The sequence below is a fragment of the Drosophila obscura genome, unplaced genomic scaffold (assembly GCF_018151105.1).
Source record: "Drosophila obscura isolate BZ-5 IFL unplaced genomic scaffold, ASM1815110v1 contig_179, whole genome shotgun sequence".
Taxonomy (NCBI): Eukaryota; Metazoa; Arthropoda; class Insecta; order Diptera; family Drosophilidae; genus Drosophila; species Drosophila obscura.
Window position 1 is genome coordinate 2,646,311 of NW_024542766.1, and position 27,988 is coordinate 2,674,298.

The following is a 27,988-nucleotide window of genomic DNA, read 5'->3' on the forward strand; positions in this document are numbered from 1 at the left end:
GTTTTTGGTTTATCAGCCTTTTTTTTTCTGCTCTACTATGTCGTATGAATGTTGCATTATTTTTTAGACAGTATAATTGGGCGCCCTTGCGTCTTGCTGGAATTGTTTACTGAAACACACACACAAATGCACAAAAAAACGAAAAACCACACTGACAAATAAATCAAACAATTACTTAATATAAAAACACAAAAAAAATTGCGATTAAAAAATAGTGACTTGTGGTAAAACGATAAAAAATAATTAACGACCTATTCGCATATCTACTTAATATGCAACAAAAATTGCATAAGAATCGGTCGAGCCGTTTGGAAGGAGTTCAATCACAAGCACAGTAACACGAGATTTTTATATTTATGTATGTATAGATCGTTCTTCTGTTTACTGTAAACATTTCACAATTTTACTGCATAATGAGGAACTCTGAACTACTTCTTCTTGATGATGAAAGTGCGAATTTGCATTGGGTGCAGGGTGACGCTGAAGTCCGATGCTTCCTGCGACTCAGTCGCAGCCAGAGGCTTGTGGGCCGTCGTGAAGTACTCCACCTCTGCGGGACTGGGGCCAGAGGCATCGTGGTGGAACTTGAAGCGCTTCATCTCGCTCAGTGGCAGGTTGCCATCCAAAGTGGTCTCGCGGATCTCCACACCTCCCAAAGCATCGAAAATGGACCGAATGTTGAAGCTAACCACATTACCCTCGGTGTGATCCAGGAAGTTCTCCACGCGCAGCAGGATCTCGTCATCGGTGAAGGGCTCCAGGGTGAGGAGATGCACCGACTGGGGGAAGTCGTCGAAGCTGGGCACCGTCTTTGCCACAGCGCTGCTACTCTGACTGCTTGCCTTGCTGAAGAAAACGGAGAAGGGAAGAAGAATCTCCTTCTCGGCCAGACGCTCCACCTTCGTCGATTCCTCCACAGAGTTGAGAATCAGGTAGATCTTTCCACGCGCAATGAGGGGCTTGTCGTACTTCTGCTCGTTCAGGGCTTCTCCCACTCCATAGCCATCGTCCCGAATGAGACGACGATGCAGCATGAGCTCCAGCTGTCCATCCTTCATGCTGGTTCCACCCTGGGCACGATCGTTCAGTAGTGCCATTCGGTTGCTTTTGCCCTCCAGGGCAATGCGGGAGACGACTGGGTAATAATTTCCACTGGTTGGCTGCTCCCCCAAGTCGGGTGTGAAATCTTCGCGCTTGTCCTTTGCTCGTACAATCATCTCGCGACCATTGGAGTCGGTGTAGAAGACGCCATTCGAGGATATGCCACTCGAGAAGATTGTGACGATTTCCCTTCCAGTATCCTCGTCGGTCGGAATAGGTCCGACCAGCCACTCGAACTCCACCCGGTTGACACCCTCGTAGATGCGAATGACCTGGGAGATCCATTCGCTGAACTGCTGGTGCACTTCCTTGACCAAAGATCCATCGTAAACTGTGAACTCCACTTTGTCTTCCAAGAATTGCATCTCTACGTCTTCCTTTTGACGGAACACGTAAGCTCCAGAGTTCCAACGTTTCGTAAATGGCGAAGTTCTGGTCAATATTCTCGGTGACTCCGTTCATCTCAATGGTCTTCAGGCGACCCGTGTTATTATCGATCACCAGTTTGATCTGCGACGTCTGCACCACAGTTTCGGAATCATCTTCATCGGCGTGGGTTTCAACCTTCTTCATCGAATGGACCTTCTTGAACCGCTTGGGCACCTCCAAGTTCTTTTCGTTTTGCTTCACAGACTTTTCGGCAGCCTTTGGCAGGACAATTTCCTTGCTTTCTGGCTTGTCGACCTTCTTGATGTAGTAGCTGGCGATCTTTTCTACGGATGCCTGGAACACGAGCTCGTGCTGAGTGCTGTTCTGGCGGTATCCCAGAGCCAGCACCTGCCAGGCCACTGGAACCACTTCAGAGGGGACCACGCGTCCTTTCTCGTCCGTCACCTGGTAGCTCTCCTCCTTCACGGGCACTCGCACATACTGGGAGGAGGTGTGGGCCAATGGGTTGAACAGGGTCACCACCACATTGTCCGCACCGTCCTTGGTGAAGGCGCACTCGCTGATGTTCAGCTGCAGGCAGCTCTCGAACTCCCCCTCCGGCAGGTTGGTCAGCACTCGCAGGGCATCCCGGGCATTGCCGGCTCCTCCGATGATGCCCTCGTAGAGCAGGCGATCGTAGTCGTTGGACACCGCCTGCTTCGATGTGCCAGTGATGGCATCGTGGTGCTGCATCACTCCCATTATCTGGCGGAGGTAGTTCAGATCCTCCTTCTGCTGCTCGCTCGAGAGTCCCGCGAAGACACTGAGCTGTTTGGCTGTCTGGAGTATGTGGTTGCCATCCCGCTCGAAGCGCTTCTGGGTGGGTCGGGAGGTGTAGTAGCCGGTCCAGAAGCTGTTGGAGCCACTGGCGTAGGGGAAGAAGTCCTGCGTCTTGTTGGGCCATGTGGCAAGGGTCTGATGCAAGGCATTCAGATAGCATCCTGGGGTTGAGTAGAACACATGGTACTTGAACTGAAGCTGGTTGACATATCTTTGTGGGTGGGACAGTTGGAAGATATGCTGGCTCGAGGATTACTGGCAGGAATACTCACTTAATCAGTTTGTCCATATTTTTAAAGTTGCTCTGGGCATTTTCATAATGGAAATCATCCCCCATTGGTACCATGATGTGATCCGAGCGGTAATGCACTTCCAGCTCTTGGGCCCATATGATAAAATCATGCACCCTGGCCTCCACATTGTTGTCGTACCTGCTGCCATCAATAATGGGTGGGATCGTGGCACAGAAAATCAAAGCAAAAACCAGGAGGATTCTTGTAGTGGTTGTACAGCATTCCGGTGAAGAGTTCCATTTGATCCAGCGACTCGCTGGCATTCCAAATCATTTCCATGGCCAGATTATCCAATCGATTGTTCCTATCGCTGTGATCCATGCGGGCAAAGAACTGTCCATCGTAGCCCATTTGGGCGAAGATCGAGGCCTGCTCACGGGAATGACCAAAGGCATCGATCTGCCAGCCAATGCGGGGACGGGCACAGACCCCAAAAGTCTCATCCAACCATCTAAAATATATCTTTTGATGTGTTTCTTTCTCAGCCAATGGAAACTTACTTTAGCCCCAAGGTAAACTGATCGATCACACTCTGATAGTTGACTGCCGCCTCGTCGTTCATGCTCCAAGCTCCGCCCGTGAACTCAAAGCGTCCCTCGTTCACCAATTTCTTGACCACCAGCTTGACAGTCTCAAGCTGTTCCTGCCACCATTTGGCAAAGAACGAAGTCTCCACCTGGATAAAGCGACGCTTATGATCCTTGATCAGCTGCGAGACGACTGTGTCGATGATGTTCTGGACACTAGCACGCTGGATTTCGCTTGCATTGCCATAGTAATACTGATCCACCGTCTTGAGCCAGCCAACATCATTGTGCGAGTGTGGCACCAGGTGGATGTTCACCATGTTGGGTTTTGTTTCGGGACACGACTGCAAGACGAGCGATTAATTGTTGAAGCAAACCGGGTTTAGTCACTCTCTCTCCTCACCTCATAATTACAGGCAGCTTCGGAGGTTTTGATTGCCAAAAATATTAGAAATATAATAATAATGCCGAAAAAATTCTTCATTGCGGCGTGAGAATTTCATAGCACGTAGTAGAGTCTACAACTAATTTGCACCCTCCTGTGAGATGTATTTTTGTAAAGAGTTGATAAGCTGTGAGTACTAGAGTAAGTGAAAGCAAATGATAACCAAAAAAATGGCCAAGTGATGGCCCCATGCAGTGTGGAGCGTAATCAATTGGCTATCAATTTTTCTGTGTGCCAGTGCCTAAGCCCCATATAAAAATATGCACTCCAAGCACATACAATAATGTGAAATTACTGAACGTACTGTTACTGTTGATTAGAAACTTTTGTTAAGGTTCACAAGAAAACTGTGTCCTGTATATATTATTTTCAAAACGCGAACATTTTTTCCTCTAAATGTATAACCTGATTATAATAGCTTATATATAAGCTTGTTTTTCAAAATAAATAATAAAAAAAAAAAAACAATTGCTTATGGATTAATTGATTATTTTAAATGGATTTTAATTGATAAATGCCACTTGCGATTAAAGAAAACTTTTATGAATTTTTACTACTTGAAGTTTCCAGGCAATCAGAGCTCTTATCAGTGGGAAACGGAAAGCCAAGCAATAAATATATTTTATAGTTCTCTTTTAATAATGAAAGTACGTATTTGCATTGGGTTCAGAGTTACAATAAACTCTGATCCCTCCTGGAGTTTATCCGCCTGCAGGGGCTGGTATTCAACCGTGGAGTACTCGACAACAGTTGGTGGCAAACTGCCAGATGCCTTCGCTGGGAACTTGAACCGCTTCATCTGGCTCAGTGGCAGGTTGCCATCCAAGGTGGTTTCGCGAATCTCTACACCGCCCAAGCTATCAAAGATCTGCCGAATGTTGAAGCTAACCACCTTGCCCTCGATGTGATCCAGGAAGTTCTCCACGCGCAACAGGATCTCATCATCGGTGAAGGGCTCCAGGGTGAGAAGATGCACCGACTTGGGGAAGTCATTGAAATCGGTTATTGAATGGGGAATAGGAATAGCAGTGGTGCTTCCACTGCTGCCCTTGCTGAAGAACTTGTAAAAGGGCAGATGAAGCTCCTTCTCTGCGAGACGTTCAGCTAGAGTATTTCCTTTTTTGATTGAGTTGAGGACTAGAAATAGTTTTCCACGTGCAATCAGACCCTTGCCATACTGTTCTTCATTGAGAGCTTCGCCAACGCCACCACCGTCATTGAACATCAGACGACGATGCAGCAGCATTTCCAGCTGTCCGTTCGCCAAGCTGGCCCCGCCCTGAGCACGATCATTGAGCAGGACCAAGCGCTTTTCATTGTCCTGCAGAGCAATGCGGGAGGTGACTGGATAAAAGTTGCCGCTAATCGGTTGATGGCTCAAGTCTGAGTCAAAGTCCTCCCGCTTGTCCTTCTCTCGCCTCATCAACTCACGGCCATTGGAGTCGGTGTAGAAGACGCCATTGGATGAGATTCCACTGCGGAAGTTGGTCACAATCTCCATGCCCACGTTGTCCACAATGGGTATGGGTCCGATCAGCCATTCAAACTCCACCCGGTTGACACCCTCATAGATGCGGATGACCTGAGAGATCCACTCGTTCACCTGCTGATGGACTTCCTTGACCGAAGCCCCGTCGTACACTGTGAACCCAACAGCATCCTGCACGACTTCAATGTCCCCCTCCTGACGGAAAGTGTAGGCACAGGAGGCGCGAGTCTTGTACACCCCAAAGTTCTGCTCAATGTTCTCCGTGACTCCGTTCATCTCCACTGTCTTCAAGCGACCAGATTTCTTGTCTATCACCAACTTGATGAGCTGTGTGTGTGTGGGATTTAGGCATTTTCTGGTGAGTTTTAAATTTATCTAAGAATTTTGTTGGCTTTTCTTACCGAATTTTGAACCACAGTATCGGAATCCTCAACCCTCTCTGTCATATGACTCTTTTTGTTCTCTGTCTTGTCGATCTTCTCGATGTAGTAGCTGGCGATCTTATTCAAGGTGGCCTTGAAAATCAACTCATGTTGGGTATCATTGGCACGATGCGCCAGTGCCAGGACCTGCCAGGGAACTGGCACTATTTCTGAAGCGACTTCATCGCCCTTCTCATCGGTGACTTTATAGCTTTCCTCCTTCACGGGCACTCGCACATACTGGGTGGAGTTATGGGCCAATGGGTTGAACAGGGTCACCACCACATTGTCCGCACCGTCCTTGGTGAAGGCGCACTCGCTGATGTTCAGCTGCAGGCAGCTCTCGAACTCACCCTCCGGCAGGTTGGTCAGCACTCGCAGGGCATCCCGGGCACTGTTGGCCGCTCCTATAATGGCATCATACATCAATCGATCGTAGTCATTCGATACGGCCTGTCGTTCTGTGCCAGTGATGGCATCGTGGTGCTGCATCACTCCCATTATCTGGCGGAGGTAGTTCAGATCCTCCTTCTGCTGCTCGCTCGAGTGTCCGGCGAAGACACTGAGCTGCTTGGCTGTCTGCAGCATGTGGTTGCCATCCCGCTCGAAGCGCTTCTGGGTGGGTCGGGAGGTGTAGTAGCCGGTCCAGAAGCTGTTCGGCTCATGGGCATAGGGAAAGAAGTCCTGGGTTTTGTTGGGCCACGTCTGCAGACTCTGATGCAGAGCGCTGAGATAGCAGCTCGGCGTGGAGTAGAAGATGTTGTACTTGCTGCCATTCGCCTGTCGTGCGTTTAAATACCTTTGCGATGCCAAATGGTCAGCAATGGATTTTTAGGTACAAATACTCAGGCAGGCACTTACTTGATCAGCTTGTCCATGTTTTTGTAGTTAACTTTGGCATCCTCGTACTGAAAATCGCCACCCATTGGGATCATGATGTGATTCGTTAGATAGTGCTTCGAGACAGTTGCCGCATAGCTAATGAAATCATCCACCCTGGACTCGACATTGTTGTCGTAGCTCTTGCCATCGATAATGGGGTCATCGGTGCAGAGGACATCAAAGCAGAAGCCGGGTGTATCGGAGTAGAAATTGTACAGCATGCCGGTGAAGAGGTTCACATCAGAGCTCAAGGACTCGCTGGCATCCCAAATCATTTCCATGGACAGACTCTCCAGACGCTTGTCCTTATCGTTGTGATCCATGCGGGAGAAGAACTGTCCGTCGTAGCCCATCTGTGCAAATATCGCCGCCTGTTCGCGGGAATGGCCAAAAGTATCGATCTGCCAGCCAACCCGAGGACGGGCACAAGCACCGAATGTCTCGTTCAGAAACCTATCCACAGCGATGATTATCTAATGAAGTTTACACCCAAAGTTTCACTTACTTCAATCCCACCGTAAACTGATCGATCACACCCTGGTAGTTGACTGCTGCCTCATCGTTCATGCTCCAGCCTCCGCCCGTGAACTCAAAGCGTCCTTCGTTGACCAATTTGGTGACAATTTGCCGCATGGTCTCCGACTGTTCCCTCCACCACTTGGCAAAGAAGTAGGTCTCCACCTGTATGAAGCGTCGCTTCGGATCCCTGATGAGCTCCATCACAACCGTATCCAAAATGTACTGGACACCAGCATGGTGGATGTTATTCTTGTAGCCATAATACGACTGATCCGCCGTCTTGAGCCAACCGACATCGTCGTGGGAGTGTGGCACCAGGTGGATGTTCACCATATTCGGCTTTGTTTCGGGACATGACTGCAGGACACAGGACCTTTGAGATTGAGCTCTGCGTTTCCTCACAATTGTTTACTCACCTCATAGCCACAGACAGCATCGCAATGCTGTGGATAGATCACCAGTAATGTGATCGGGAGCAGAATACTGCCCACATAAATCATTGCTAGTAATTGAAAGCAAATTAAAGCGAGAACTGACTTTCTTTGAGCACAACCCTGCTGTTTTATAGGCACAGGTACGGCTAGATAAGGATCACTGTGATAAGCCAGCTAAGAACAAGAGCTTTATTGCTGCGGGTATCGACAAGTCGATACTCAGCACACCGAAGAGGTCATTGCGAAATTGGATCTATCTCACTCTTTCTTAACAGAGACACAAGAAAAATTTGTGCAAAAGAGTCGATGGAGAGTCACCCGCAACTTGCAACTTGTTTTCGACATATTTTATGTATATTTATATTTCTTTATTATTATTTTTGTTATTTATTGTGTGCAAAACGCTTGGACCTCATGGGTACCATAAGTACCGGGTATTATAGCTTGAATTTACTGATAAAACTCAAGTAGCGTCTTTGATGTTTATTTTTTGCATGACTCCCTCGATGATGCACTTCAGTTATACGTTCTAAAAATATCTCGATTCAACAGTATTTATCAATCTCTTTTTAAGGGGAACAGAACTCGTTACTTCTGTGCTACTGCCAATTACAGTTCTTATCATTGCTTATCGAGTATTTAAATGGGGCTCTGATGATTGCTCAAGTGCGCATAAGAGTTTTTTTTTATGAGAATGTACTAGCTGGAGTACTAATAAAAAAATCTAAAAATATAAATAAATAATAAAGAAACTAAACAAATAATAAATGACAAAATGAGCGAGAATTTTGTGAGCTGCGGCAAAAGCCGCGCCTCTACGCGTATACCTGGTACTCAGTCAGTCAGATTTTAAAAACTGTTCGAGTAGCGGGAGTAGAAGGAAAAAAAGGATATATCAGAAAAGTATTCTTCTGACATGACGAAAGTCAAACACAATTGTTTATGAACCTAAAGTTAAAATGATCACTCAAAGCAGCCCAAGTTTAGTCTTAAAACTATTTTAAACGATAAAGATATATACGATATAGAGTTCTATATTCTTCTGACTTAGTTCATTAGGTAAAAAGTTCAGGTTTTATGGGAGAACGAACCAAAAGAGTGGAATCGAAATCAACTGGCAGCACTGGCATTTGTAAACACCTTCCAAGAACTTGATAATCATTAGCTCTAATTTAAAAGTATCCTTTCTCAAAAGTCATATATTTTTATTTATCTATTTATTTCCAAGCTATTACTCTATTAATTTAATATTTTTTGATTATAAATGTACGAATTTGCATTGGGTTCAGGGTAACGCTGAACTCGGAGGCCTCCAGAGAACTGTTGGCAGCCAGTGGCCTGTGCGCAGATGTGTAGTACTCGGGCTCTGTTGACAACGCACCGGATCCTTCCGCATGGAACTTAAAGCGCTTCATCTCGCTCAGTGGCAGGTTGCCATCCAATGTGGTCTCGCGGATCTCCACACCGCCCAAGCTATCGAAGATCGGGCGAATATTGAAGCTAACCACCTTGCCCTCGATGTGATCCAGGAAGTTCTCCACGCGCAGCAGGATCTCGTCATCGGTGAAGGGCTCCAGGGTGAGGAGATGCACCGACTGGGGGAAGTCGTCGAAGCTGGGTACCGTCTTGGCCACAGCGCTGCTGCTCTGACTGCTTGCCTTGCTGAAGAAAACGGAGAAGGGAAGAAGAATCTCCTTCTCGGCCACACGCTCCACCTTCGTCGATTCCTCCACAGAGTTGAGGATCAGGTAGACCTTTCCACGTGCAATGAGGGGTTTGTCGTACTTCTGCTCGTTCAGGACTTCACTCACTCCATAGCCATCGTCCCGAATGAGACGACGATGCAGCATGAGCTCCAGCTGTCCATCCTGCATGCTGGTTCCACCCTGGGCACGATCGTTGAGCAGTGCCATTCGGTTGCTTTTGTCCTCCAGGGCAATGCGGGAGACGACTGGGTAATAATTTCCACTGGTTGGCTGCTTGCCCAAGTCGGGTGTGAAATCTTCGCGCTTGTCCTTTGCTCGTACAATCATCTCGCGGCCATTGGAGTCAGTGTAGAAGACGCCATTCGAGGATATGTCACTCGAGAAGATTGTGACGATTTCCCTTCCAGTATCCTCGTCAGTTGGAATAGGTCCGACCAGCCACTCGAACTCCACCCGGTTGACACCCTCGTAGATGCGAATGACCTGGGAGATCCAATCGCTGAACTGCTGGTGCACTTCCTTCACCAAAGATCCATTGTATACTGTGAACTCAACGTCTGTTTTCAAGGGATGTATCTCCGTAGACTCTACCTCACGGAACACGTATGCACCAGAGGTCGTAGTTTCGTACACTCCAAAGTTCTGTTCAATGTTCTCCTTGACTCCGTTCATTTCAATGGTCTTCAAGCGACCCGTATTATTGTCGATCACCAGTTTGATCTGCGACGTCTGCACCACAGTTTCGGAATCATCTTCATCGGCGTGGGTTTCAACCTTCTTCATCGAATGGACCTTCTTGAACCGCTTGGGAACCTCCAAGTCCCCTTCGTTTTGCTTCACAGACTTTTTGGCAGGCTTGGGCAGGACAATTTCATTGCTTTCTGCCTTTACGACCTTCTTGATGTAGTAGCTGGCGATCTTGTTCACGGATGCCTGGAACACGAGCTCGTGCTGAGTGTTGTTCTGGCGGTATTCCAGAGCCAGCACCTGCCAGGCCACTGGAACTACCTCAGAGGCCACCACGCGTCCCTTCTCGTCGGTCACCTGGTAGCTCTCCTCCTTCACGGGCACTCGCACATACTGGGAGGAGGTGTGGGCCAATGGGTTAAACAGGGTCACCACCACATTGTCCGCACCGTCCTTGGTGAAGGCGCACTCGCTGATGTTCAGCTGCAGGCAGCTCTCGAACTCCCCCTCCGGCAGGTTGGTCAGCACTCGCAGGGCATCCCGGGCATTGCTGGCGCCTCCTATGATGCCGTCGTAGAGCAGGCGATCGTAGTCGTTGGACACCGCCTGCTTCTCCGTTCCGGTGATGGCATCGTGGTGCTGCATCACTCCCATTATCTGGCGGAGGTAGTTCAGATCCTCCTTCTGCTGCTCGCTCGAGAGTCCCGCGAAGACACTGAGCTGTTTGGCTGTCTGGAGTATGTGGTTTCCGTCCCGCTCGAATCGTTTCTGGGTGGGTCTGGAGGTGTAGTATCCTGTCCAGAAGCTGTTGGAGTCACTGGCGTAGGGGAAGAAGTCCAGGGTTTTGTTGGGGTACGACTGTTGGCCTTGATGCACAGAGTTCAGGTAGCAGGCGGGCGTGGAGTAAAAGATATTGTAGTGGGATCCAGTGGCTTGGCGTTGGTTGACATATCTACAAATTGAATCGTGGATTGAGCAGGGAAGCAACTATGTCTCAAGGAGCCGGAGTCTTCTTACTTGATCAGCTTGTCCATGTTCTTGTAGTTAACTTGCGCATCTTCGTACTGGAAGTCCCCACCCAAGGGTACCATGATGTGGGTCGTGCGGAACTTTGCCGCGACCTTGGCCGCATAGGCGATGAAGTCATCCACGCGCGACTTGACGTTGTTGTCGTAGCTGTCTCCGTCGATGATGGGATCGTCATTGCAGTGCACGTCGAAGCAGAAGCCGGGAGTCTCCCAGTAGTGGCTGTAGAGCAGACCGGTGAAGAGCTTCACATCGCCCAAGGACTCGCTGGCATCCCAAATCATTTCCAGTGAGAGGTCCTCCATGCGCTTGGCCTTATCGTTGTGATCCATGCGGGAGAAGAACTCGCCATCGTAGCCCATCTGTGCGTACAGTGAGGCCTGCTCGCGACTATGCCCAAAGGGATCGATCTGCCAGCCCACGCGGGGACGGGCACAGGCGCCGAAGGTCTCATCAAGGAACCTAAAGATCAGTCTCCATTTAGCCACGTAACACCCAGGCGCACAATTCCGTTGAAACTTACTTCAATCCCACCGTAAACTGATCGATTACACTCTGATAGTTGACTGCCGCCTCGTCGTTCATGCTCCAAGCTCCGCCAGTGAACTGCAGACGACCTTCGTTCACCAATTTCTTGACCACCTGCTTGACAGTCTCCGACTGTTCCTGCCACCATTTGGCAAAGAACGAAGTCTCCACCTGGATGAAGCGACGCTTGGGATCCTTGATCAGCTCCGAGACGACAGTGTCGATGATGTACTGGACACCAGCATGCTGGATGCTGTTCTTGTGGCCATAGTAGTACTGATCCACGGTCTTCAGCCAGCCAGCATCGTCGTGGGAGTGTGGCACCAGGTGGATGTTGACCATGTTGGGTTTTGTTTCGGGACAAGACTGTAGATCGGGAAATGGTGGATTATTTCAGACCATTTGGACATCGAAAAGTCAGCGCTTCCAATCACCTCATAGCCACAGACAGCCTCGGTTGGGTTTGTGTCGATTGCCAACAGTAAAACAAATATCAAAATACAGCCGAAATACTTCATTGTGACCAAATAAAAAAGGGCTCTACCCGACTCTAAGAAATAGAAGGCTCGAACTCGAGCCCACAACTAAATTTCACACATTTGTAATTTGCCTTTTTATAGGCGGGAACTGTGTTGTGTGTTATCAACTGAGAGTTGATAGGCAACGAGTACTTGGCCTTATCTTGGATTAGCGAAAGTGAATTGATGCTTAAAAACCAATTAAGTGGGTGCATTTGAAAGATAACCTCTGGCTCGGTTTGGTCGTATCTAACATCAAGCCGTACAAAGTAGCCAAAAGAATCCATCATATAGCAGTGCTAATCATCAGTCACCTCTCCTCAGTACAGGGTTAATCTTAATTGGACGCCATATTAAACAATCTGTCTATATTTGCTTCTGTTTTGAGGCTATAATGATTTTAATTGTTGATTGCATGCATAAACATTGTTAATTTTTATGAATTTGTACGGGAAGTGATCGATTGCCTTCGCAATACTTTTAGTTGTTTTATATTGTTTTGTTTATTAATCTTTCCCAGAGCCACAAAATTTACAAAAACCCTCTTAATCGTGGTACTACTATTGGTATGATGATTTTAGTTCCAATTCCAGTACTAATTTTTTAATCTTTATATATCAATATATATTATTATTTTTTTTTTAATAATTGATAATTCATTAAGATATTTATTTATATAATATTATTATTTTTAAAATTTTTTTTTTTATTTTGATATTATTATTTTTTATTTGTTTTTTTTTGTAGTATCTATATTATTTAAAATTTAATTTTTATAGTTTTTTTTTAAATTTATTTATTTTATATTGTTTTATATATAATTTTTTAAGTAACTTTTTTAAATATGTTGTTTATTTGTTTGTTTAGATAATTTTTTATTTATTTTTTTTTTTTATTTTTTATTTGGTTATTTCTTTTTTATTTTAGTTTTTTCAGGTGTATTATAACGTGTAAACTTAAAACAGAACGCCCTCTCAAAGTGCGTGTGCTATAAAAAAATGGAACCAGTGTAGAGCTTAGCCCCTAGACGAGTACTGAAGTCCACAAGCTGCGAACAAAGCACTTATTCCGACCCAGTTGCCGCACAGCAACAAAGTTGAGTTCCTGATTTGGCGGTCAGTTGGGAGAGTCGAGTGGGTTGAGCTCAATTCTAGGGAGTTATCATTAAAGGAGTGGTGTATTAGCACACACTTACATAACTGATTAATGCCAGTATTAATTTGGGAATATTACTGAATGTCAAACAAAAATTGTATCCATTATCTATATGCCATTATCTGTGGCTTAGCCTAAGCATTCATATCTCGGCATAGTTAAGTCTGTTAATCTATCTGTTGGCGCCACACATGTGGCTGTATTTATCAATAGAAGATAGGCAGAGTTCTTGTTCGAAGGAGATAGAAAAATAGAGGAATGACTGGGGTTGTCAATATTTATTTTTTTATTTTTTTTGTATACGGTTTTTTATTTATCTTCCCTATTAGAAACAGACGACAAGTATGCAAATCTTAGCGAAATATATTTATTTAATTATTAACTCGAAGATTTATTTAATTTTTCTTTAATCGGCCTGCGGAAGTACTTTCATTCTGAACCCAAAATGGTTTCTTATTAAGTCATTTCCCTTTCATTGTCTATGCAACCGCGGACATATCAGAAACTATTAGAATTATATGATATAAATCATTGAAGTTTGCTTGGACTTAATCTTCTCAAAAGAAAGACAATTCCAAGATACTACATGCATAGTAAAAAGAAATTAAATTAAATAATTTAAAAAAATATTTAAAAAAATGTAACCAGTGAAATCAAATATATATAGTCATCAAAATATTAATAAAATGTAGGGGAAATATATTATATTAAAATTTTAGAAAATATATATCATGGTAAAAATATTAATTTTTAAATATGAAATATATTTAAATCAATTAATTTTATTTTAATGTGAAAATGTAAGAGAAAAAACTTTCATATTTTAACTTCCACTATTGGTATACATATGAACATTTTTAGATATAAGTGTAAATATTAATGTTTTACGGCTCCTTTCACTGGATCCCAATCAAAAATGAATGCCATGAATGACGTTTTTCCTGCCGCAGTCATCAAAAGCTCTGAATCTCAGAGCATGGTTTTCTCTAACAAAAGCAATCAATTAAGCTTTCTAAAGTCTTGATAAAGGTTTTGAAACATTAAATTTATATTTTAATTGTTTTTTTATTTTAGTGTAAATATTTTACAATTTTACTGCATAATGAGGAACTCTGAATTACTTCTTCTTGATGATAAAAGTGCGAATTTGCATGGGGTGCAGGGTGACGCTGAAGTCCGATGCTTCCTGCGACTCAGCAGCAGCCAGAGGCTTGTGGGCCGTCGTGAAGTACTCCACCTCTGCGGGACTGTGGCCAGAGGCATCGTGGTGGAACTTGAAGCGCTTCATCTCGCTCAGTGGCAAGTTGCCATCCAATGTGGTCTCGCGGATCTCCACACCTCCCAAAGCATCGAAAATGGACCGAATATTGAAGCTAACCACATTACCCTCGGTGTGATCCAGGAAGTTCTCCACGCGCAGCAGAATCTCGTCATCGGTGAAGGGCTCCAGGGTGAGGAGATGCACCGACTGGGGGAAGTCGTCGAAGCTGGGCACCGTCTTGGCCACAGCGCTGCTACTCTGACTGCTTGCCTTGCTGAAGAAAACGGAGAAGGGAAGGAGAATCTCCTTCTCGGCCAGACGCTCCACCTTCGTCGATTCCTCCACCGAGTTGAGGATTAGGTAGACCTTTCCACGTGCAATGAGGGGCTTGTCGTACTTCTGCTCGTTCAGGGCTTCTCCCACTCCATAGCCATCGTCCCGAATGAGACGACGATGCAGCATGAGCTCCAGCTGTCCATCCTGCATGCTGGTTCCACCCTGGGCACGATCGTTGAGCAGAGCAATACGCTTGTTGCCATCCTGCAGGGCAATGCGGGAGACGACTGGGTAATAATTTCCACTAATCGGCTGCCTGCCTAGATCAGGGTTAAAGTCCTCTCGCTTGTCCTTTACTCGCTTGATTATCTCGCGGCCATTGGAGTCAGTGTAGAAGACGCCATTCGAGGAGATTTTGCTATCGAAAATTGTGACGATTTCCCTTCCAGTATCCTCGTCGGTGGGAATAGGTCCGACCAGCCACTCGAACTCCACCCGGTTGACACCCTCGTAGATGCGAATGACCTGGGAGATCCATTCGCTGAACTGCTGGTGCACTTCCTTCACCAAAGATCCATTGTAAACTGTGAACTCCACTTTGTCTTCCAAGAATTGCAGCTCTACGTCTTCCTTTTGACGGAAGACATAAGCTCCAGATTCCAACGTCTCATAAATGGCGAAGTTCTGGTCAATATTCTCGGACACTCCGTTCATCTCAATGGTCTTCAGGCGACCCGTGTTATTATCGATCACCAGTTTGATCTGCGACGTCTGCACCACAGTTTCGGAATCATCTTCGTCGAGAGTCTCGACCTTCTTCATCGAATGGACCTTCTTGAACCGCTTGGGCACCTCCAAGTTCTTTTCGTTTTGCTTCACATACTTTTTGGCAGCCTTGGGCAGGACAATTTCCTTGCTTTCTGGCTTGTCGACCTTCTTGATGTAGTAGCTGGCGATCTTTTCCACGGATGCCTTGAACACGAGCTCGTGCTGAGTGTTATTCTGGCGGTATTCCAGAGCCAGCACCTGCCAGGCCACTGGAACTACCTCAGAGGCCACCACGCGTCCCTTCTCGTCGGTCACCTGGTAGCTCTCCTCCTTCACGGGCACTCGCACATATTGGGAGGAGGTGTGGGCCAATGGGTTGAACAGGGTCACCACCACATTGTCCGCACCGTCCTTGGTGAAGGCGCACTCGCTGATGTTCAGCTGCAGGCAGCTCTCGAACTCCCCCTCCGGCAGGTTGGTCAGCACTCGCAGGGCATCCCGGGCATTGCTGGCGCCTCCGATGATGCCGTCGTAGAGCAGGCGATCGTAGTCGTTGGACACCGCCTGCTTTTCCGTTCCGGTGATGGCATCGTGGTGCTGCATCACTCCCATTATCTGGCGGAGGTAGTCCAGATCCTCCTTCTGCTGCTCGCTCGAGAGTCCGGCGAAGACACTGAGCTGCTTGGCTGTCTGCAGCATGTGGTTGCCGTCCCGCTCGAAGCGCTTCTGGGTGGGTCGGGAGGTGAAGTAGCCGGTCCAGAAGCTGTTGGAGTCACTGGCGTAGGGGAAGAAGTCGTCGGTTTTGTTGGGCCAAGTCTGGAGGCCCTCGTGCACGGAGTTCAGGTAGCAGGCCGGGGTGGAGTAGAACAGATTGTAGGTGGAGCCGTCCGACTGGCGTGCGTTGACATACCTAGATGGGGCAGTGAGTCTCGGGACTACAGCTGAGGACTAGTGTGCAGCACTTACTTGATCAGCTTGTCCATGTTCTTGAAGTTGACCTGAGCGTCTTCGTACTGGAAGTCATCGCCCATGGGTATCATGATGTGATTGGAGCGGTAGTACTTGGCCACATTCGAAACGTAGCTGAGGAAGTCATCCACGCGCGACTTCACATTGTTGTCGTAGCTCTTGGCGTCGATGATGGGATCGTCGCCGCAGTGCACGTCAAAGCAGTAGCCAGGCGGAGCCGAGTAGTGGCGGTAGAGGAGGCCAGTGAAGATCTCATCGTTGCTCAGCGACTCGCTGGCATCCCAAATCATTTCCATGGCCAGATTGTCCAATCGATTGTTCTTATCGCTGTGATCCATGCGGGCAAAGAACTCTCCGTCGTAGCCCATCTGGGCGAAGATCGAGGCCTGCTCACGTGAATGACCAAAGGGATCGATCTGCCAGCCAATGCGGGGACGGGCACAGGCCCCAAAAGTCTCATCCAACCATCTAAAATATTTGGTTAAATGGGTTTCTTTCTCGCCGAACTGAAACTTACTTCAAGCCCAGGGAGAACTGATCGATCACACTCTGATAGTTGACTGCCGCCTCGTCGTTCATGCTCCAAGCTCCGCCCGTGAACTCAAAGCGTCCCTCGTTCACCAATTTCTTGACCACCAGCTTGACAGTCTCCGACTGTTCCTGCCACCATTTGGCAAAGAACGAAGTCTCCACCTGGATGAAGCGACGCTTGGGATCCTTGATCAGCTCCGAGATGACTGTGTCGATGATGTACTGCACTCCAGCGTGCTGTATGTTGCTCTTGTGGCCATAGTAGTACTGATCCACGGTCTTGAGCCAGCCGACATCGTCGTGGGAGTGCGGCACCATGTGAATGTTGATCATGTTGGACTTTGTCTTGGGACAAGACTGCAAGCAAAGTGGTGGGGGGGATTCTTTAGTGGGGCCTGCTATTTCTAGTTTAAGTGCAACACAACTTGTGCGATGTTTCACTTTCGTTCAAACTATTTTGGTATTTTTTATTCCGATTACCTCGTAGCCACAGGCAGCCGCAGATTGTCTCACGTTGTGCAGCAGCAGGGCGGCGGCGAACAGCACAAGGCCGAGGCTGAGGTATTTCATTTTGTATTTCTTTTTCGAGTTTTCACGCGCGCAGTTTCGAATCGAGCACAGAACTGACTTTCCTAGGAAATTCGGCACTTCTTTTATAGGAATCCGCGCTGGTACAGTTTGATAAGCAATCCCAATCGCTGTGGCAAGTGAAGAGGCCAGCGGCTTAGCGCGTAGCCCCATAAACCCACTAAAGATAAGCAATAGCTTAGCGAAATACGAAATACTTTCATTACCGAAGTTCAAGTTCGAAATCCATGGCGTAAGGGGGGGTGGGTAGCTGGATGGGTTTCTAATCTGTGTGGGCAATCGATCACCAAATAAGTTTGTGTTTATTAATTTGTACCAAGGAATTGTGGCTAATCTTTATGCACATAAGGTCATAATTCTCGTACTAGTTTCAACCAATAGAGCAGGGAATACAAGGGTTTATTTTAAGCGGGAGTGTGGGAGGTTGTTTTGAACTTCCAAAAATAACCCTAAAATAGGACCTTTAATATTGGTGAATATAAAAAAAAGACTGCAGATATTAGACCACTGAATCGTTCGGTAGATCCCTTTCTTATCGATATATTTAGGTATTATTATATATTGTTATATATACATATATTATATTATTAATTTATGAAGATTAACTTTAATAAATTATGTAATAATATTCAAATTAATTATTATTATAATTAAATAATTATTATGTATGTATATATTATATTATATTATATATATATATATATAAAAAATATAATATATGAGTATACGTATATATATCCCTTGAATCCCTATTTCCGCATATATGCCCCATTCCTTTGCCTAAGAAGTCAAATAAAATAATAATAAAATAACTAATAATAATTTAGATGCAAAATATGTTCATATATTTATATTTTATATTATATTATCATATATATTTTGTTGTGCGTTTTATGTGCAGCATCTAAAAGCGTCTGAAAGCAGCTAAACCGTAAATACAAAGGCTCATCCCCACTTAGCTTAGACAACTCCTTTCTTAGAATATATTCCTTATTTTTCGAGACATTTTAATGAGACAAGTCTGCCGCGCACTGATTTTATATTTTTAATGAAGCAAAAACGGCAATTATATTCCTTTTTTTTATTTTAGCCATCCAACACTATGTTGTATTGCCAACGTTGATGATTGCATGGCACGAAATCGCTTAAATGCAAAACTCATTAAAATAATTGCAAAATGCAAAAGTATAACAAACCCATGAATATGGCGGCACAGCGAGGCAGAGGGAGCGAGCGAGCGAGAGCGCAGCCAGTACAGTAAACACACTGAGAGTATGGCACACACTCATTAAACCAACCATAAATAATTAACAAAACAATTTATTTTCAAGGATAGGGCGGGCGGAGGCGGAGGCGGAGGCGGCTCTCTGGGCTCTGTCTATAATTGCACCGCATTATCCATCATCATCATCCAACCCCGCAGCCCCCTCAGCCATTGGCGCAGAATGCATTCCATGCACTCGCCGTTCGTATGCAAACTTCAAAGCTCATTTATGTGGCCCAGCTTGGCCTGGCAAGTCCTGGCCGCTTGTCTGAGCCGCAGCCGCAGCCGAGCCGCTGATGCCAAGATGAAAAGCCAAAAAGTACAACAAAAACAAAACCCAGCCAGAGCGGCCTGGTCCATATTTCACGACGATAAGATACCTCCCAGTGGGGAATTATTTAATAAAAAAATTAATAATAGTTTTTAATTTTTGTTGTGGGATTTATAGGATTTATTTTGGAAAATATATTTTATTAATATATATTTAAAATATAAACAAAAAAATTATATGCGGTAGCTATTAAAAATTATATAATAAATATAAATATTAATAAATAAATAAATAATAAATAATAAATATAAATATTATTAAATAAATAATAATAAATAAATAAATTATTGTAAAAATATTATAAAATATTTAAGCAAAAAAATTATATTCAGTAAATATTATAAGACACAACGACAATCTTTTACCATATTTTACGGCACGATAAGCAAATTTCCGTTTTATCGAGGGACATGGCTTCCCCTTCCGCCTGTCGCATACCAAGCCACAAATCCTATATACTCCACGCGTCTAACGGGCATAAAATGTGTATGGAAAAACAACAAAAATTGTGCTGACAAACAAACAGCGTCTAAAAGTCAACAAACCATGGGGCAAGAGGCATGTGGCATGGTGGCACGGGAGGGGGGTCCTGTGTGTGTGTGTGCCTGGATGGCTGACGTTGGCTACTGATGCGCGATATCTGAAAACACTTAAGCACTCCACAGAACACGACACATGACGCATACGCCATGTGGCACACACTCGTAAGAGTGTGTTGCGTATGCGTGTGTGTTGTGTGTGTGTGTGAGTGTGTAGTTTGCGAGTCATTAAAAGTAAATAACCTCAAAGCAAAGAGCTGGCCCACTCCCTCCCCCGCTCTCTCTCACACTCTGTGCCACTTGAAGCACATCCATGATGGCATTCGAGCTGGCAAAAAGAAATGCCCTGTGTGTCGTCCTACCATGACCATGTCCAAGCTTTGGGGTTCAGAGGGCACCCACACGTGTTGGGTTTGGTCCAGGGTCCAGGGTCCTGGCTGTGCGCCATTTGTCCGCAAACACTTTTGCAATTAATTGCGCATGGGCCAGCCATGCCCCACCCCTTGTTTAGGACCTCTGAGAACCCACTTAAAAGTCATCCAATGCGCTGGTCAAAGGTTGTGCCGGTCATAACATTTTCAGGGATGATTGCCAACGAAAACCAAAGATGAAGTAAAGATTGAGAAGGTGAGGAGGGCAGGATTTAAAAATATTTAATCTAAAAATAAATTCCAACACAAAATATATTTAAATAGATATATAAAATACACATCTGTGCATCAGAATCTTTTTTAGTTTCTTTGTCTAACAACATATTGAAACAATACTTAAACTTCGTCCAAAAGTCTTTCTTTAATGAGCGAAAATTGCAGAATATACTGGAAACAATGCGCCCGAGGACATTGCCTGCCTATTGTAACCGTGGAGCTGTTGCCTCTGTTCTCTAAACGAATTTAGCATAATTAATTGCCTTGTCGAAATGTGTGCAAATGGAACACGCTGCATTGCTTCAGGCTCTGGCTAAGGACTTCTGCCACTCCTGCCACTCCTCTCCACTCCACAGCAGTCCGTCATGCCACGCCACGCCACTCCACTCTAGCGTTGCAGTAGAAAAAATTGTTTCGCCTTGTATTTGCATAATGCAGCTCCTCCCCTCCAATCCCCGCCCCAGCCCCTTGCATGGTGTCTGGGCTCTGTTTCCTTTGGGCTGTCGTTGTCGCTTGGGTGTTCTCATTAGCACACGACTCAAGTGGATTTGGCCCTGGGGGAACTATTTAGCACACAACGCGGCAGTGGCAGCAGCATCAGCAGCAGCAGCAAAACGAATGCATTCGAGTGTGGCAACAACAATTCGCTAAAAGAACCTTTGTCGAATAATCCCTGGTGTTTGGTGGCCCATCATGGAGATGCACCTTGTAATATATATTTAAAATATATTTTAAAATATATTTAGAATTTTCACAGCATTTTTTGCATCATTTTCCCCATCGAATTTTTTTTTGACTTTATCTCCCCATCTTGACCTCACTCTTGTTAGCCCTTTCAAAACGCTCTCTTAGCTTTGCCATCAATCGTCAGGGGGGGGTTGGGTGGGGGGATTTCGCCTTGGAATGTGTAATTAAAACATTTTTCACTTTACGGCGTAATATATTTTTTTTCTGGCTTTGCTTTGCTTTTGCGTACAAGTTTTAGCAGCACTTACATAGAAAGCCAGCCCAGGCCCTGTCATCTCTTTTTTTCAAGACGCAGGATGAGTCTAGATTGTAGGCATAACAGACAGCTGAAAGCACCTGCTTTGAAACTTAGACAAAATCTATTGCTTAATACTTTTTTTTTGCTTAGTTATTTTACATCAAAAGTGTGCTGCCATTTTTTTTGTTTCTATTTTTTCTCATTAAAGAAATTAATGCAAAATATTTTGTGTATCTAATTAATGCTAGAAATATTTAAATTTATGCATTTACCATTCCAATATTCCAATTCAAGTCACTTCCAAGTGTTTCTTATCTTATCTTTAAAATACTCGTATAATTTGGTTACCACCTGCGAATCGTAATCGGTGCACACTTTCATTTGATTGATATGCTTTATCGCTTGGGTAAACAAAACCTGAAGCACTTTGATTGCTGTGAGGCTCTTGGCCGACTTATTAAGTTCATTGATAAGCCATAATTCATTGACCATTCTAAAATGGCTATTATTTTGGCATTAAATTGTGGGGCGCCACTTAGCTGATAAGTTTGGAGGCGTTTCTCTATCTCTACTTATGGGGAAACTATTTGTTATCTTTGTGACATATGCCCAAGAAATTTATTTGCTTTGGTTACGCCAGAGACTATTTTTTTTTTTATTTGATTCAGCGCGAGGCAAAGGATAGCCCACGAGAGCATTAAAGAAACTTCTAACGTAAATTGCAAATGGAATTTGTTCTTTTAATATTTCATTAATATTTCTGAATGTTTATGATTGAAACCAAAAATGTAATACAAATTTTTTCCTTTACTCTTCAGCATTCTAACTTTAGTTCTCCTCTCAAGAATCCTCAATCTGCTCATATCCGCCCTGCCTAAATGACTTCCTCTTCGCCGCTAATTAGACAAATACCCTCCATACCAAGTAGCGCATTCCATAATCCCCTCAAGCCGAGGCGGAGCAATTTGCAGCCACAATTCCTCCACTGCAGAGGCTCAAAAGTGTTAGCTTCAAGTGCAGTTGGTGCTGCAGCTGCAGTGGCAGCTACTCCTCGTACTTTCGAGGCTGTGGCTCTGTGGCTCTGTGGCACCTTCTGTTGTTCCCGCATTTTGCACTGTTTTTTTTTATTTTTGCACTGTATTTTTATTTTTTTCTGTCACCTGTTACAACACTTGAAATTGTGAGGGGGAGCCGCCAAACAGCCTAATTAGTATGCAAAACACATTAAGTGGCGGCCCAACTACGTTGCCGCAGTACTCATCAAGCAGCTGCGGCACTGCGGTGCAGCTGTGGTGGGGGGTGGGCAGACGAGGCGAGGCGCAGCTCCTCCATTGTTTTCACAACCTACAAAACATTTCAAATGGAAATTTTTGCTGCGGCAAATATTGACAACCTTCACCTTCATTGATGCCTATAATTAGTATACAAAAAAAAAAAGAAAAGGGAAGCATAAATCCAGGGTAAACGAGAACGAGAGCTATCACGGCAGGCAGTATCGAAAGGGAGCCGCCAGTCGGGTGGGTGTCGGGAGCTGTTTATTAATCATACGCCACGTTGACGGCAGGCAGCCAGCCAGCCAGCCATCGTCGTTGGTAGTCCTTCATCCTTAGTCCTTGGCGGGTGTGTACTAATTAAGCCTTCGATTAATTTACGCCTTTTGGCCCCCAAACAGTCAGTGTGAAAACAAAGAAAATTAAAAGCTCTTGCTGCTGCCGCTGCTGCTGCTGCTCGAACTTCAAAAGCCGGAAACGGTAGGCGAACCTCATGGCTCGAATCAGAATCAGTACGGGCTCCGGGTCGGGTCGGGAGTGTCGTCTGTTTATGCCCGAAAGGCAGGCCTGGCCTGGGCTGGGCTGGGCTGGCCTGGGTTATATGCGTTAATGATGCCATCACCGTCATCAGGCATCAGCCATCTCTGCATCATCCTTGCCCCCGAGTGGATGACACTGTCTGGGCTTAGTGGCTGCGTCCGTCTATTCGTCCGTGCCTCCGTCCGTCTCCATCCACAACCAAAAAAAACCAGCTCCAGTAGCTGCAGACAACTGGCAACATCAAAGCGTTGAAGCTTGGGAATTGTTGACACACCGGATGAGCAAAGCTCTCTCTCTCTGCCTCTCTGCCTCTCGGCACTCATTCTCCCCTTTCTGGAGATCTTCTACGGGTGCATATAATTTTCCCCATTTTTCTCGTACATTTTCTTGTTTTTGTTAATACCCTCTGACTGCTGCGCTTACTGATAAGCTTGCGGATTTTATTATTACGGTTTTTTTGCTTTCCATATTTCCCTGTTGATTTGATTTTTTTTTCGGTATGGAATGCCGGCAGGGCACAGGGAGTTACAAATATTAGATACATTGGCACTCTTGGGAGGCTTGGGGATGATGCAGCCAGAAGCCTTTTATGGCCTTTTGATTTGGTTAATTTAATGGTGAATGAATGCACAATAGAAATAATGATTCTAGGTTTTTAGGTGGGATCTCTTACATGGGAAAACAAATCATAGAATTATAAAGAGTTATCTTAACTATCAGCTGGCAGAATCTGATTTATGTTAGATCATTATTAGTCATTATTATTATTATTATTATAGAAAAACAAATGGCTCGGGCATTGTCTCTCTCTCTCTCTCTCCCAGTGTAGCTTAGCAATAAAGTGTAATTTTTTATGCCTGGGCCTATTGCATGCCTATTATTTATGTTTCTCTTTCTTGGTTTGCTTGAATTTTTCTGGCTCACAGAAAACACAGAAAAAGAAAGAAAGTTTTGATCCAGGGTCTAGCTGGTTTTAATGAAAAGATTTCTGGATTAATTATAGTTGAACAAATGAGTTGAATGCCTTCAAAAAATTCGAGTATTAATTGGTATTGGAGGAAGATGGGAGGGGATGACACTTGTAGCCAACTGAAGTTTTGACTTTAAATTGACTGACTGCCCCTTGCTCAACTTTCAGCAACTTCTGGCTTACTGCACCTCAGCAAGAGAGAGATTTGAAACCACAAACCTTACGGGTAAATCCCACTCAACACCAGAGTGTGTCCGTAATATCAGAGTCCAAATCCAAATCCCAATCTAAGCCCAAAATCCAAATCAAACCGACCACAACGATGCTCATTGTGAGGAGAGTGAGTGGCGTGGCGTGGCGATGGCGTTGCTCTTGCTGGCAAATGGAAATAGAAAACCAAAACTAAAACCCACACAATGCCCGCTGCTCCTCTATGGATGGCTGTGAGGGGTGTGTGTGGTGAGTGGTAAGGGTTGTGCTGGAGGGGGGGTGTGGTGTGGTGTGGTGTGTGCTTTGAGTTTTGCGGAAATGAATTGGTATTTAATTAATAGTTTTACCCTGATTAATCTACCCCCTTACGCATCCGCCCCCATCATCATCATCATCATCATCATCTGCGGAGCATTGCGCAAGCCACACCGATCCAATCCACAATCCCCTGCCAGCCCACCCCATCGCTTTCTCTCTCTTTCAAAGTCCTGCCGCATGTTGACCTAATGAAGTTGCCGTATAATTGTTGCTCAGACTGCCAGCCCTGCCCCCTCCAGTACCCTGTACCCTGTACTCCTTCTCGCAGTGCTGGCACGGAAATCAAATTGAAATTAACGTACCATAGACAGACGGCAGAAGGGCTGGGGCAGGGGGGGCAGGGGGGCAGTAGGAAAGCAGTGCGCGGGGGGAGGTCAGTTTGAATTTCAGTTTTGGGTTCGAGCATCCAGGGGCTTCCCGGCAGCAGCAGCAGCAGCAGTGGCAGCAGCGGCTGTTCTGTGGCCTGTTGTTGTTAATTTGATTGGATTCTGATGATGGGGCGTAGCAATTGCAACGCCCACGCACACGTTTCGACATTCGGCTGCGGGATTCGCATTTGGCATTCGTTTGGTCTGTCGGTTGGTCTATTACTTTAGTGCCTGGGCTTTGATTTTTACCCAAAGCCGTTGCCTGATTCGGAGTCGGAGTCGGAGTCTGAGTTCAGGGGTTCCCGGGTTTCTGTTCCGGGCAACCCCTGGGAGACGATGCTGTGCCTGTTTTGATTGTGTAATGCAATCACGTCGTTGTTTTGCTTCACGTTTTTTTTCTCCCCCTCCAAGCAGCAGCAGCAGAGCCAGCCAGCCAGCCAGGGGCTAAGGTAAGTTAAGTAGAAGGGTCTCTGAATTTTAATTTTCGACAGCATTTTGCGCTGAGCACGAACAATGTGCGTAATCATACGTGATGATGTGTCCTCGTTCTCGTTCTCGTCCTTGTCGATGTCGTCATCGAGTGTTGGGAGGTGTGGATCTTGTTAGGCAGAGGGAGAGAGCAAGAGAAAGAGATCCTTCCCCCGCTGCCCATTGTTGTGTGTGTGTGCCTCAATTGGAAGACATTGATGTGCCGTCAGCGTTGCGTCGCGTCGCATCGTCTCTCCTGGCACTTCATGAAATTAATAACTTGATAGACTAGCGGATAGACTGCTGCTTGCTGCTGCTGCTACTTGCTGCTGCTGCTTGATTGAACGTATGAGCCACTGCTGCAGAGAGGTTTCTTCTGCCTTTCCTTTCTGGCTGGTTGGATGGCTGCCTGACTGGCTGCCTGGCTGGCTGGGGTGGTGTGGGCGTGTCTTGCAACATGTGTACTTGAACTTGCCGCAAGGGTTGCTGCTTCATTAGTTAATAGTAATCAGTGCACAAGTCGCTGGTTTCTTTCCACCCAAAAAGTTGTACGACTATATGCATAAATCTGTGTACAGTTCCCCCTGCCTGCCAACGTCTCCTACTCCACCTCCTCCTGGCCAACTGCTGCGCTTCCTGCAGGCGCACGCTCCGCAGCTGAAGCTCCCCTGGCTCAAGCTGCTGCCGCCAGGATGCTGCTGTCTGCCGCTCGCTGCGTTGACATGCCACGCATTTAAACATCACCGGAAGTCCTTTTGTTCTTATGCCTCAACGATGACGTTGCCGTGACTGACGTACCGACGAACTGACAGGCGATACAGCAGGCAGCAGGGAGCAGGCAGCAGGGAGCATGGAGCGTGCAGAGTAGGTGGGGATTTCTGCAACCCCCTTAACTTTCCAGCAGAGTTCAAGTGTAAAAATTGAAATTTCTTTTTAAAACAAAAAAAAAACTTAAAATTTATGATACACTCCATAGATCATCATCCATGGCAACAAGCAAAGTGTAAAATTTCCAATTTCTCTTACTTGTTTTTTTTTTGGCTGTATATTCCCCCAAGGAATGCCCGTCCTTGGGGCTTTTTTTTTTGCCAATCGTAGGATCAAGCAAAAATCAATCAAATTGTTCACATGCATTTCTCACACTTTCTTGGTTGGGGATGGGGAAAGGGGCAAGGGGCAAGGGAGCAAGGAAGGACTCTGTCAGGTCAGTCAGAGTGAATGATTGCGCATTATGTTAGGGCCTATACACCTTAAACAACATGACATTGGCATTATTTATTGTCTGCCTGCTGCCTGCTGACTGGGGACTGTGCTGTGCTGTGTGTGTGTGTGTGTGTGTGTGTGTGTGTGTGTGTGTGGGTGCAAAAAGTGGGTCTAGGAATTGCTCATGGAATGGGAATCCAAAGGCAAAGGAAATGTCCCTGAATGCTGCCACTGCTGCTGCTGCTGCTGTCAGTGACACAATTCGACATCAGGAATAATGCGTCATTCGTCATTGGGCATTGTTCAGCACCCAAGAGGAGTCCTTTGGAACATACAACTCCCGTACATAAATACATTACATACATACATACATACATATTTCATGTGAATTGTGCCCCCTGCCCCCCCGCCACTACCTTGGATGAGTGTGCTACCTGCATTTGAAAAGTCAAACTCTGTTTGTTATTATTTGCCAGTAATCGGCCTGTTCCTCTACTCTACTCCATCTTCTGTGCTCTCTCTCTCTCTGTACTTTCTATTTTGTATTATTGGAAGAAATTTCTAATGAATTGCCATGCCTTAAATGTGTGTTGGTTCATTCATAAAAAAAAAGGGAAACATAAAGAAAGGGACCCTTGAGGTTGCGTTAGGTTTGATTTTGGTTAATGGTTGTGCCCTTGAGTGGGTTCGGTTAATGATATTTATTTATTTTTCAGGGGCAGGTGGACAATATTGGCAGGGGGGGGGGGCATCGGGATGGGAGAAAGTAGCACAGGAGAGACAGAGGCAGAATCGGGGACAGATGAAAACAGTTGCTGATGGATGTCGATGCAGTCCAACTTGGAAGATAAAACAAAAGCTCCCTCCCCACCCAATAGGTGACCAAAATTGTAATTATTAGGCCATTATGTACATATGTATGTAGATATGAATGTGCAAATGTACATACATACATATGTATTTAGATATTATGATGTACAATATGGAAATTAATTTAATATGAAAAATGTAGAGCCAATTCTCTTGGAATTCTCTTTTCTTACCTTGCATTTATTTGCATGCCGTTTTCATCTTCTTCCTTTGGAATGTACATATGTATGTATTTGCTTGCTGTTGTCTCTCACACTCAAACATACGACACGAAAAACGACGCAGCGAAACGACACAAACGTAACGGGGCAAGCAAACTTCTCCAGCCGCGCGCCCAAAAAAAAACAAGCAAAAACAAACAAATTAAGCAAAAATGTACAAACATACGTACATATATACATATGTAAAGAAATATGTACATGCCTAGAAGCACATTAACATATTTGCTGGTCCTGCTGCACTACATATTCACATTTCTTGCCACGATCTGTTTTTTTTCCGCTCAACGTTCACCTTTGTTCCGCAGCTTAACCCCACACAGTTGCGCGACACTTTGTTTCATTTGATTTTCCGATTTTCTTTTACATCTTAAAAGTGCGGCGATGACTTGGCAAGCGCAGGCAAACAGCAAACAGCAAGTAAAAGATATTGGAAAGATCGAATTCCAATA

The 27,988-nt window shown here is 45.3% G+C and overlaps 4 protein-coding genes across 4 annotated transcripts; all 4 read right to left on the reverse strand.

Moving 5' to 3' along the window:
• Positions 1–380: 380 nt before the first annotated feature.
• On the reverse strand, positions 381–3,632 carry LOC121403790 (lysosomal alpha-mannosidase-like). Its single transcript, XM_041592222.1, is given in 6 exon segments — positions 381–1,511; positions 1,513–2,521; positions 2,583–2,764; positions 2,766–3,054; positions 3,104–3,474; positions 3,534–3,632. Coding segments are annotated over 6 exon segments (3,015 nt in total). The 5' UTR covers positions 3,615–3,632; the 3' UTR covers positions 381–428.
• A 492-nt stretch (positions 3,633–4,124) lies between these two features.
• On the reverse strand, positions 4,125–7,401 carry LOC111079298 (lysosomal alpha-mannosidase-like). The gene is made up of 5 exons (XM_022374415.2): positions 7,304–7,401; positions 6,874–7,244; positions 6,348–6,821; positions 5,466–6,285; positions 4,125–5,391 (listed from the first exon to the last, which is right to left on the reverse strand). The coding sequence occupies exons 1-5, from the start codon at positions 7,385–7,387 to the stop codon at positions 4,198–4,200; spliced, it is 2,943 nt and encodes a 980-aa protein (XP_022230107.2). The 5' UTR covers positions 7,388–7,401; the 3' UTR covers positions 4,125–4,197.
• Positions 7,402–8,528: 1,127 nt separating this feature from the next.
• LOC111079296 (lysosomal alpha-mannosidase) lies at positions 8,529–11,859 on the reverse strand. The gene is made up of 4 exons (XM_022374411.2): positions 11,703–11,859; positions 11,264–11,634; positions 10,732–11,202; positions 8,529–10,666 (listed from the first exon to the last, which is right to left on the reverse strand). Exons 1-4 carry the CDS (start codon positions 11,784–11,786, stop codon positions 8,566–8,568), a joined length of 3,027 nt encoding a protein of 1,008 aa, XP_022230103.2. The 5' UTR covers positions 11,787–11,859; the 3' UTR covers positions 8,529–8,565.
• Positions 11,860–14,001: 2,142 nt separating this feature from the next.
• On the reverse strand, positions 14,002–17,361 carry LOC111079294 (lysosomal alpha-mannosidase-like). The gene is made up of 4 exons (XM_022374408.2): positions 17,227–17,361; positions 16,733–17,103; positions 16,213–16,683; positions 14,002–16,156 (listed from the first exon to the last, which is right to left on the reverse strand). Exons 1-4 carry the CDS (start codon positions 17,314–17,316, stop codon positions 14,059–14,061), a joined length of 3,030 nt encoding a protein of 1,009 aa, XP_022230100.2. The 5' UTR covers positions 17,317–17,361; the 3' UTR covers positions 14,002–14,058.
• Between the last annotated feature and the right edge of the window lie 10,627 nt (positions 17,362–27,988).